This window comes from Culex pipiens, chromosome 2 (assembly GCF_016801865.2).
Source record: "Culex pipiens pallens isolate TS chromosome 2, TS_CPP_V2, whole genome shotgun sequence".
In the NCBI taxonomy this organism is placed as follows: Eukaryota; Metazoa; Arthropoda; class Insecta; order Diptera; family Culicidae; genus Culex; species Culex pipiens.
Genome location: NC_068938.1, coordinates 72,499,597 through 72,511,699, shown reverse-complemented (window position 1 = coordinate 72,511,699; position 12,103 = coordinate 72,499,597). Strand labels below are relative to the sequence as shown.

General features: G+C 34.4%; 1 protein-coding gene across 8 annotated transcripts in view; it reads left to right on the top strand.

The window, feature by feature from the left end:
- Positions 1 to 8,949: 8,949 nt before the first annotated feature.
- LOC120422875 (anoctamin-8) overlaps positions 8,950 to 12,103 on the top strand; it is a 59,609-nt gene continuing 56,455 nt past the window's right edge. For 4 of the 8 annotated variants that reach the window (XM_039586473.2, XM_039586478.2, XM_039586445.2 and 1 more), the window contains exon 1: positions 8,950 to 10,122. In XM_039586473.2, the coding sequence (XP_039442407.1) occupies positions 9,948 to 10,122 (175 nt within the window). In that variant the 5' untranslated portion in view covers positions 8,950 to 9,947. The remainder of the gene's footprint in view (positions 10,123 to 12,103) is intronic. The other 4 variants (XM_052707594.1, XM_039586456.2, XM_039586453.2 and 1 more) reach the window with 1 other exon arrangement.

Sequence of the window (12,103 nt, the reverse complement as noted above, 5' to 3'; positions counted from 1 at the left end):
CAGCTGGATCGAGAGCTTAGGGAGACGCAAAATACTGCTTCCACTTATTTCCAAGTGTCTCGAACATTACATTTGTCGAGAAACGTAAATTGCGTATCCTCTGCTCTGTTGTTTCCTTAACTGAATTTTTAACGTTTTTCATTCTGAGAATAAGTTCCTTCCACACATCTCCCTGTTTATTGAAGGTGTTTGTAGAACGTGGATTTGGCTGTTGTCCGACTTCAGTTTTGATGGCCGTCATAGCCTTTTCTAACTTAATTCGCTGTGTTTGTAAATAGGTTGAAATGGCCCGCGCTGTTCTCGATGAACAGTTTTGCCGTTCCTGCGTAGCGGCGTTTCTACACATCTTCGTCCGCATCCACAGTAAGGCCGTCTTCGTCAACGTCCAGGTCCAGAGCATCGACTAGCGCTAGCACATCTTGCTTCGCCTTTTATCTTTGTTCGTCCTGCGTATTCCACAAAGAACTAGTATCACCTTTCTGCATCCGCGAAAGCTTTTTGATTGGCGAATGCTTCTACGAAACAATCGTTCAAGTTACGCACCGCACTCTTCAACAGTTCCACAGCAGCAGACAAGGCAGCCATTGTTATGCAAGTTAAAAATTAAATTATTTAACATTTACTAGAACATATTACACTAACTTTTCGGCATTGAATTAAAAATACCCCCGAAATCTCGGGAAATTTGAAATTTAGCGAACATTATTCTGATCCTGTTTCTGATTAATATTTAGCAACAGAATTGTATAGAACAACAACTTTAATTTCAATTTCTATTAGTGTTTGTTAGAATTAAACAGTTCTACTCCAGGATGTTACATTTGCAAATCAGAGATTTGGAAAACCTTTCAACTGAGATCAATTCATAAGCCTTTACAGGGAGGGTACATATTTCTACGTTTAGATTTTGCTAGCTGAATGCTCTTTTAGGGATATATTTTGAGAAAAAAACCCTAGATCTAAACAACAACTTTAATGGTCAAAATGAGTTTGAGAATCAATTAATGGCTTGACTGCTCGTAAAAAATCATGCAACTTTGAACAAATATTTACATTCTTTAATTTTTATGCTGCCTTTCAAATCTTATCGAATTTTTATGCTGCCTTTCAAAAATATCGATTTTTTTTCAATCAAAGTTTTTGGATAATAAAAATCTAGGCTCCACAAAATAAAATTGTTTTCAAATTTGTCTCAGAGACCATAAAATTGAACACAACAAGTATTTTCAACTTGTGAACAAATAGATAATCATTGAATTTGCCTCAATAATCTTATTTCTAGCGCTATTTAACATGAAACACTATCCAATGAAATCACAACTCAACGTTTTAAAATATTTGAAGCGAGTTTTTAAAATATGGTTGCATTCTTTGGGTAATTTGAATTTGTTTTTTAATGGATTTTCATGGTTCCATTTAAGGTATCATTTTATATATAGGGTGTGGGGTAATTTGGACACCCTAAGGAAATCGCTCTGTCACGGGCTGTATGGATATTTTAAAGGAATGTGGATGACACCAGAGGATAATAGAGACCATATTTGACGGAAAAATATCATTCATTTCGATAAATTTTGATGAAAAACCCATTTTTATCGTAAAAATTAAAAGGTGTCCAAATTACCCCCACATTTTTGTGTGGGGGTAATATGAACACCCCTATGGGGTAATTTGGACATGCCTTGTGGGGTAATTTGGACATGCCTTGTGGGGTAATTTGGACATGCCTTGTGGGGTAATATGGTCATACCTTGTGGGGTAATATGAACACCTTTTGTGGGGTAATTTGGACACACGTTGAAGAATAAGTTTAACATTTGATTTTTTGAGCATGTTTTTTATCCTTCAACCTGGTTTTGTAATTGCTTTATATTTTGAAGTGTTGTTTTGCTCACAATATTTCATCAAAGGTTTAAATAATGATTTTGTGATAGAACTATAATTCAATAGGAAGATAACAAATAGTTCAGTGTAGTATACATAATTTAATCATTAATACTGAAATGATTTAAACATTGATTCTGGATTAGGCACAAGTATAGTTTTTAGTGAATAAGGCATCGTTTATGTTTATATAAATCAATCTTTATATAGAATTTATTAGCCTGAAAATATATATATATTTTTTTAAATTTTACATTCTGTAGCCCTTCAAATTTAAATATTATTGTAAACCAGCATAGAAATTAGAAATGTCAAAGAAATTAACTAAAAGCAATCAACATTAGAGTCTTGTTGAACGCCAAACGTACAGTAATCAGATTTTCATTAATTCGAATATTGGAATAAATTTATCTAAGTTAAAAAAATAGGGGTTTCGTGAAAGTTCTCATTGCTCACATTCCTTTTTGATTGTTTTGACATATTAAATCCCTCTAAATTTATCTAAATCCCTTTAAAAACTCATCCAACCATGAAAGTTACTTTTTTGTTGCCTGACAGGTAGACTTTCAGGTATGTCCAAATTACCCCACAAGCCATGTCCAAATTACCCCCATAGCATGTTCTATCATTAATTGCAATTTTTGATGATAAAAATGGATAAAATGCACAATTTTAATACGTACATATCTCAGGCATCGTCCAAGCAACCCCCTTAAACAAAAAAATGTCCACTTTTTTGCCATATAACCCTTGCAAAACCTTATTTCCTAACCTTCAAATATTAGAATTTAAGGCCGTGCCAATCGGCCTTTGGAAACTTTTACATATTATACCAAAACTACTTAACCCATTCCAACTTTTTTGGTTTGTCCATACTCCCAGGCCATTACTAGTACTACACGGAGAGACTGTGCCCAGAAATTTTAACAATTAAAATTGTTGATTTTACTTTCGTAAATTTTAACAAAAATGTACTTGTCACTGCCAATTTTCAGTTAAATTAACCAAAATTCAGCAGTAATTTAATAACCTGTTTGTTGAAAATGCTAGAGGCAAAAAGCTAACAGATTTCCCGAACTCGAATGAACGTGCTCGACTGTTAGCTTTGGTTTTAGGAAAATCAAAAATTGTGTTGGTTGAATATAATTAACAATTGGTTAAATATTTAAAAGATGAACTTGGGTTTGTTTACGTCTGTCATTTGAAGTCAGGATTCGAACGAGAGCGGTCGATTTGTTGAGTTTGTGTTGTTAATTATGAAGTGGCAAATCAAAGTGTTGCAACTGGGAGGTGGAATTGGTGAGTAGGTTTGTTGATGATTTCTTTGCAGGTGATAAACTATGAAAAGCAAGAGGATGACCTTCGCTATGAGAACCTCTAATGCGAGTGAGTTGAACACGTTATAATAATGTTTGATGGAAAGAGAGGGCAGTAGAAGGGAGATGCGGGCCAACTTTTCACGGATAGAGCAGCCCGGGCAAATTTAACAAAATTTTGGTTAATCCAAGTAAGTATGGGTTTATCTTTGCACAATAATTTATCTTATGTGATTCTTATTAGAAAACTGAATCATTAAAAAGCTTCGTGCTTACGACGGATAAAATCTTAATGAACCATTCTTTTTTCAGAATCATCAATTATAAAATACATAGAACTGGGTACACATGACAACATAAAAAGTAGAGATGAAGTAAAATATCAAAAATTAAAAATGTGTAAAATATATAAAAGAAGATAATTATTATATTAAAAGTTTTGTTGCAATATACGACTGCTCAATAAACTGGTAAGTAAAACTCAAAATATTTTTTCAGGAATCGGAAGACGTTTGAATAAATTGAATCAAATGCAGTGGAAGTGTGTTGCCAAAAGTAATTGTTAAATTAATGCAAGCTTGGGAAGTAGCATTATTGATTTTCTTCTTTCCTCATTATAATTACATTTATTAACGTTCCTTTTTTCAGTTTATAGCCGAAATTAAGAAATTTGTATTAAATTATTAATAAATTTCACATGTCTATTTACACAAAAGGTTCACTTTGGTGAAAATTATGTGTCCCACCACAAGAAAAATAACTAAACCTGAGACCGTTGTAGATGATGATGACTTATCGGATGATTTCACAGTGATGGTAAGTGAATGCAACACTTAATTTTATACAGCATAATAAAAATAGCTTAGCTTAGCTTAGAACTTGGTGAAAATTTTGCTCGGTTTCTATTTTTAAGGAATTCACGAGAAATTGAACATTTTTTTAAATATGTTTAACAAAATTTGTAATATGCTTTTTTATTATTTTTTTAGATGAATGCAACGTATTTTTTTTTAAAACATTAGTCAAATTTTACATGTTTTATAACAACAGTTAAAAAAAGTTTTGTTTTGATGCTTTTTAACAGTAATTTACAACTTAATGCAAAAAAAAAACACAAATTAGTACAAAACGCTTATTTTTTAGGCAGAATAAATGCGAATATAAAAACAACCAGCATTAATTTGTGAGGCATTATTACAAAATTTACTGCAAATTCAATAAAAATACTGCTAACAACAGCTAATTATTGACTACATGTACGAATATTTTTCTGTATTCAAGTAAGACATTAGTTAAAATATAGCTCGAAGTTCGGCCCAGCCTATATCGTTAGATAATTAAAGAAAATATATATCAACGCTTACATAAATTATGTCTAATTAAGAAATGTTTTGTTATAAACCACTAATAATTTGCTGCATGCAAAAATATTTCGGTTGATACAACGAAAAAAAATTGTTGAAAAGTGGTTGAAAAATATGTCCCAGCCAGTTTTTTACAGAATATTCCACAATATTTCAGCTGAAAACAAGAAATTTTTAGTTAATTTTCTGAAAAAAATATTCTAGCAGTCGACTGCTAGAATTTTTTTCGGCCATTTAACCAGCAAAAATGGCAATTCCAACTATTTTTTTAGTTAATTTTAGTTACTGGTGGTCAGCAATTTCGGGTTAATAAAATCAACAATCGATTGTTGAAAAAAAGCTGTGTAAAAAATTAACCCATACTTTTAGTTAAATTAGCCAAGATTTTCTTAGATTTGCCCCGGCCGGTCTCTCCGTGTAGCCTTATCACTTAAATTGCCGTTTTCACTTTATATCCGAAGAAAATGTGATTTTTAAAGGGGTGTCCAAATTACCCCCACTGTCCATATTACCCCAAACTCCCCTACAGCAATTCCCCACGAAAACAGCATGGAAAAAAACAAAAGTCCTCGGATCGGGCTCCAAATTTTTCTGGGGGTTCCCTGGCCGAAATAATTAGACCCGTATTTTTTTGTTTGGCCATTAGGGTGACCTACGCCGTGTTAGGGTGGTCTGAAAAATAGCCATACATGTCTGGGTACCAAAAGTTGCGTCTCTTAATTACCCAAACCCAAACATCTATAGGTCATCGCTGAAATTTTGAAGTTATCGCAGCTTTAGTGAAAAATGTTGATTTTTTGCCAATTTCGTCATTCTCCGGTTTTTGCGCGCGGCGCGTCAAAAAACACGGATTTTATTTTCAAAAAATCATATCTCGGAATCCTGTTAATGAACGCCTCCCATTTTTTAGTATGTTATGTAAAAATGTCTGGGGAATCTGATAAAAATATTTCCAGACATAGGCTCTTTGGTCCAGACACCGTCAAAACGGCATTTTAAAGTTTCATACGCCCTTTTCATATGTTAGGCTAGATTTTTGAAACTTCTTACTATTTTTCTTTGAAAGGCCAACTTATCACCTTTCATTTGCGTATAAGACAATTGAAATCGGTTAAAATGGCGAGGAGTTATGATTTTTCAAAAAAAGTGGTTTTTGCGAAAATCAACGAAAATGGCCATTTTTCAGACCACCCTAACACGGCGTAGGTCACCCTAATGGCCAAACAAAAAAATACGGGTCTAATTATTTCGGCCAGGGAACCCCCAGAAAAATTTTGAGCCCGATCCGAGGACTTTTGTTTTTTTCCATGCTGTTTTCGTGGGGAATTGCTGTATATGAGCAGTTCTCTAGGATTTCGGTCATTCGATTTTTTTTTGTATTTTTTAATCCGATTGAAACTTTTTTGGTGCCTTCGGTATGCCCAAAGAAGCCATTTTGCATCATTAGTTTGTCCATATAATTTTCCATACAAATTTGGCAGATGTCCATACAAAAATGATGTATGAAAATTCATAAATCTGTATCTTTTGAAGGAATTTTTTGATCGATTTGGTGTCTTGGGCAAAGTTGTAGGTATGGATATGGACTACACTGGAAAAAAATAATACACGGTAAAAAAATTTGGTGATTTTTTTATTTAACTTTTTGTCACTAAAACTTGATTTACAAAAAACACTATTTTTAATTTTTTTTATTTTTTGATGTGTTTTAGAGGACATAAAATGGCAACTTTTTAGAAATTTCCAGGTTGTGCAAAAAATCATTGACCGAGTTATGAATTTTTTAATCAATACTGATTTTTTTAAAAAATCGAAATTTTGGTCGTAAAAATTTTTCAACTTCATTTTTCGATGTAAAATCAAATTTGCAATCAAAAAGTACTTTAGTGAAATTTTGATAAAATGCACCGTTTTCAAGTTATAGCCATATTTAAGTGACGTTTTTGAAAGTAGTCGCAGTTTTTCATTTTTTTAAATTAGTGCACATGTTTGCCCAGTTTTGAAAAAAATATTTTTGAAAAGCTGAGAAAATTCTCTATATTTTGCTTTTTCGGAATTTGTTGATACGACCCTTAGTTGCTGAGAAATTGCCATGCAAAGGTTTAAAAACAGGAAAATTGATGTTTTCTAAGTCTCACCCAAACAACCCACCATTTTCTAATGTCGATATCTCAGCAACTAATGGTCCGATTTACAATGTTAAAATATGAAACATTCGTGAAATTTTCCGATCTTTTCGAAAACAATTTTTTCAAAATTTTTAAATCAAGACTAACATATCAAAAGGGCGTTATATTGAATATTTGGTCTTTTTGAAATGTTAGTCTTGATTTGAAAATTTTGAAAATATTTTTTCGAAAAGATCGGAAAATTTCACGAATGTTTCATATATTAACATTGAAAATCGGAACAATAGTTGCTGAGATATTATATATGGTTATATGGCCTAATAAATTAATTAGATTAACATAATTTTCATAGTGTAAAAGTGGTTGAAATTAAACGATATTTTATCATATTTAGAGGGTGACGATTCTCGAGATTTTCAATTTCCCGGGAATCGAGAGTTGAATTTGACCATTTCCCGGGAATTCCCGGGACCCGGGAGTTATTTTTTGACTATGCCAATAGTGGCAATAATTTAAAAGAAAAGTAAAAAATGAGTTTTTTTTAATGAATTTACTTACAATTGATTCTTACTTATTCTATGAAAAGTTAATTGAAGTATCCTCATTATTTAGATCAACTATATCTACCTTATGATTTTTTTTCTTCTAAATCTCCAAATACATGATTGTTTCTTGAGCTTTTTGAGACTCTGGGACTCACTGGGATTTTTAGTTTAAAATGTTTACGAATAATATATAATTTCCCAGTATCGGGATTTTTGCAATATGATAAATAACGACTCAAACAACAATTTAAACTTGTTTTTTTTCCTTTTTACGGTCAACTGTAAATATTCATTGAAGAAATATCTACAGATATTAGGAAAACCCGAATGTTCACAATTGGCGGACAATAACTTTACAAAGGTTGCCAGAGTTTTTTTTTCTCAAAATATAATTTAATATTGAGGTTGACAAAATGACTTATTGACATAAAAAAAATACCTTGATACAGCGAAATTAACTTAGGGACTTATAAAAAAATATGAGGATTGCTATACTCGAGAAAGGACATGGAAATTGAACTTATTTGAAAAAGCTTTACCCGCTTAGAAAAAATAAATAAATTCATATTTAAAAAACTTCAAATTTAATTTCAGGGGTGTAACTGCTAAGTATGCTTTAAGGTAAATTTTGGGTTCCACATTTTTTTGGCTTCTCTCAATTATAATTATTGGAATTTATAATTTACACTTTCTGAATAAGAAGATTAGAGAAGAATTGGTTTATTCGAACTTGAACATCGAGTATTGAACATCCAATGTTCAAAACAATTTAGAATTTTCCAAATAATTTTTTTATTAGCTTATGTAATTGTGCTTCGATATTTATAACTTTAAAATTTCCCGGGAGTCTCGACCAAATTTCCCGGGAATCGAGAGGTCCAGAAATGGTCCCGGGATTTTTTTCCCGGGAATTCCCGCTCGTCACCCTCTAATCATATTTAACCCTCTTACGCCCTTGGTAGCTTACGTGCTTTACTTTAAACAGTTATTTCTCGTATCTTATTTTTAAATGATATAACAAAAAATTTCGTTAAAATAGGTTGTCGAAAATAAAATATTTAAAATTCATTCCATGATAGCGTAATTTTTGTTGCCCAACATATAAGCAAAACAATATTCCTAGTTGTGAATGCTTCAGAAATAAATATTATTTGAATTAAACCTTAACATGAAATTTAATCAATAACGTCAAATCAGGTTCTCTAATAATAATTTCTTGTATAATTTCAAAATATTGGTGCCAAAATGGTCGAAAAATGTATACTTCCGCTTGTATTTCGGGAATTCCCGGGAAATTTAAAAAATATCCCGGGAAACGGGAAATATTTTTTTCCCGGGACGGGAAATTGAACGCTCTAACTGCAGGAGTGCGATCAAACTTTAACTTTTGAGAATTGTGAGTTCAAATTCATTAAATTTAGGCATGATGTAAGTTTTGTGGTGAGATAATCTCGAGTAATGATAAGAAAATGACACCACACTTCCTGAAATATTGTTTCATTCGAAGAAAGAACGCGTAGAGCCCACTCGTCGGCGAACAACAAACCCGAAACCTGCCACCTGGCCACTCACCGCAAACGCACATGCCGCGCTCGGGTTGTTGACAATTTGGTGAGCGACCTTCGCGCCCTATGTTTGCCGGCTTTCGGGCGCCGGCGCATGCGCACGGGTGCGCCCCAAAGTAGACTGTCCGTGTCGGGTTTCGGGTCGTCATTCGTGTTCCAGACGACTCCGGGTACGGTTCGTGTTACGCATATGGTCCGCGCGCCCTGTTCCCACACCCTTGAAACAGAAGGAAATTTTTCAACCCGCTGGAGTGTTTTGGCTGGCTGGTGTCTTTGTCCTCCTGCGAGGACTCCGACCACCGTGTGTGTGTTTGTTTGTGTGTGTCCTGTGCGTGGGAAGATTGTTACGGGGCCAGTCCCGATGGGCGTGTGAGACCAACTGGGCAAGTGGTTATATCATCAAAGCAAGGCTTCGCGGATCTTTCTCCGTCCTGATGTCTCGGGACGGAACCATCGCGACGACGGCAGTGTCGTAATCGATCCAGAAACAAGAGTAAATTGCGGCGCAATCGATTGCCGAGCTTCAGGAGCAAAAGTGGTTATCAAAAAGCTGTGTTGTGTTGTTCCTGGCGTGGCGAAATTGAGGAAAAATCGGGTTTTCCTTCGGTGGAAAAGTCTGTGAAAAGTGGGCTAACGTTCCGCTGACGTAAGGCCACGGTGGAAGCGATAAAGGAAGATAATCGCTTTTTACGATTTTTTTGCCTGCTCCTACGACGTTGTGTTCCGAACATGGCAGCATAAATTTTAGAACGCGGGTGGAAAATTCGCGCCTGGGTGTGTGTGTGTGCGTGTGGGTGGGTGGCTTTGTTGTGGTTCGATACCCCTATAAAAGAGGAGCAATATCTACTACGTAAGGATGCAAAAGGTCAAAAGTTTCGTATGTGTTTTGATTGGTGCAAGTGATTAAAACCCACCGGGATAGTGTGCGGGTAGTGATTCTCATTCTAATCCAGCAAGGAATACTCAACAACGAAAAACGCCCACTTTCAACCCTTCACAATCGGATATGTAACGCCGTCGTAAACAGCCATCCAGAATATCAAACCAAATCGATAGTGGGTGGTACAAGTGCTAGTTCACATCCCTTTTACATACATCCTCGCCAAGAAACCAAGAAAGAACACAAACTCGTACGGCGGCGGCCATGGATCAGCATCCGCTGCTGCTGGCGAACGAGAGCATCCACGACAGCGGAATCATCGAGGATGTCCACCAGGAGTCGGAGTGCGACACCGGAAACGAGGAGTACGGCGACGAGAGCAACCTCGAGTCCAACTTGAGGAGGCGAAAGGGGAAAATTATCTCCTGCGTGGAAAATGGTGAGTTGTTCTTCTGTGGGGAATCTGGTTTTTTATATACCGTAAAACGGGGTGACTTTGATAGCCGGGGTGACTTTGATAGGTTTGCGATTTTTCCGCAAAATGAAGAGTACAATTAAAAAACGTAAGGAATGGTTTAGAAACATACTGATCGTGGTAGAGAAGTGTTCAAAGTACCTTAAGAAGAACTTTTCATAAAATTTTGACAAGTTTAAAAAGTTAGTTTACTATAGTCAAGAAAATGTTGATGAAAGTCATTATTTTAAACTTCTCAAAGTGTCATGATTTTCTCAATGTGTATGATTTTTAATCGGAAAACGGAATGAATTTTCGGATTCTTTGCACAATTTTCCACTAAGAGAAGGTTAAAAAAGTTTGTAAAAATAAATAATATGTGTTTTTGAAACACAATTATAAAAACTCTCTAAATTTATAGGCAATTTCAGTTGTACAAATTTCATGTAAAATGTGAAAACTTGTTATTCGTGCTTCGAATTCAGTATAAAATGCAATATAAATCGATAATTTTATAAACAAAACTAGTTTTAACAAATTTCAGGCAAAATTCCGACTTTTTAACAATTTTACCTCAAATTTATATGTATTTTGCTTAAAAGCTTATACACTTAGTTAACTAAATATAAACATTGATTTTTTTTCTTAAATACTATATCAGCTACTTTAGCGATGGTACATTCAACGTACAAATGAAGTTTGAACATCTTAAATATGATTTTAACAAGAAAAACTATGACTATCAAAGTCACCCCGGAATTCAAACTAAGAATTTTTGACGTAACTATTTTTCTAAACATTATTTAAAAAACTTTTTTCCGAAATAGTGCATGGACTTTGTGTGGCCTACCCCAGTACATGTTTTAAAAATAATAATCTTGAGAAAAACCTTACCTGTGGGAAAATATTCCAAAAACAACGGTTTACGGTATTTTACATATTTTTCTTGTGGCTTATGGAAGGCCACTAAATATAGAGGTGCTCGCTGTCCGTTTGCTGGAGATCTTTCGATTGAATTTGTGTTCTGGTGCTTTATGATTTTTCATAACTATAACTTTATGATTTTTCATAACTATTCCGAGAAAACCGCGTTTTAATGTTTTTCACCAATTTTTTGTCAAGGCGATTCCCCATAGCAATGGGACCAAACGGCTAAGGTGTAACGCATCGGCAGCCAAAACTAAACAATATCTGAGTTAAATTCATGTTTTGGAAGATACAACTACCACCTTGAGTAAAAATGTCGCTCGATTTTGACAAAAATGGATAATAGACGTTTTTCAACGATGGACAGATTATCTTGCTTTGTTCAGTTCCTCTTAAAATTAAAATTAAAAAATGATTTTTCAAAAGTGTTTTCCCTTTAGAACCCCAAACTGCAGTAAAAAGATAGAACGTGTTACATTCGTGAAGACGCGACAAAAAAAAAAATAAAACAATTCGACAAAAAAAAACAATTTAAATAATCAACATTGTATTTTCCGCAGCCGGCTGTTTAAGATTTTTTAAATATCAACCGATAACACATTGCTCATGGTCGCATCACTTACCATGGTGAATCCTGAATCATACCCATCTTATTAACCCCTCAAAACTCATGTGATATTTTGTCGAAGACGCAGCCGATTTAGCATCATCTTCATTCATCTTCATCACTCAAGTATCGGACTAACACTCCCATCCACTTTCCCGTGATCTTACCACTGGTCGTGGGATTGGTTCCTACTTTTCATCTGAGGTTCATGGAGCAATTTGTGGAGGTCCTGGTCTATAACATAACGGAGTAGCAACTACGGGTATACCCCAAAGTTAGAAGTGGGCAAAACCGCTCTTTTTTAGGAGACGCTCATTTTCGTTCGCTCATTAAAAAGAGCCGCTCTTTTGAACGGCTCTTTCGCTCTTTTTAAAAATTAGGAATTTAGGAGTTTTTTAAAGAATCGCGTGATTTTATAAGTTATTTCAAATT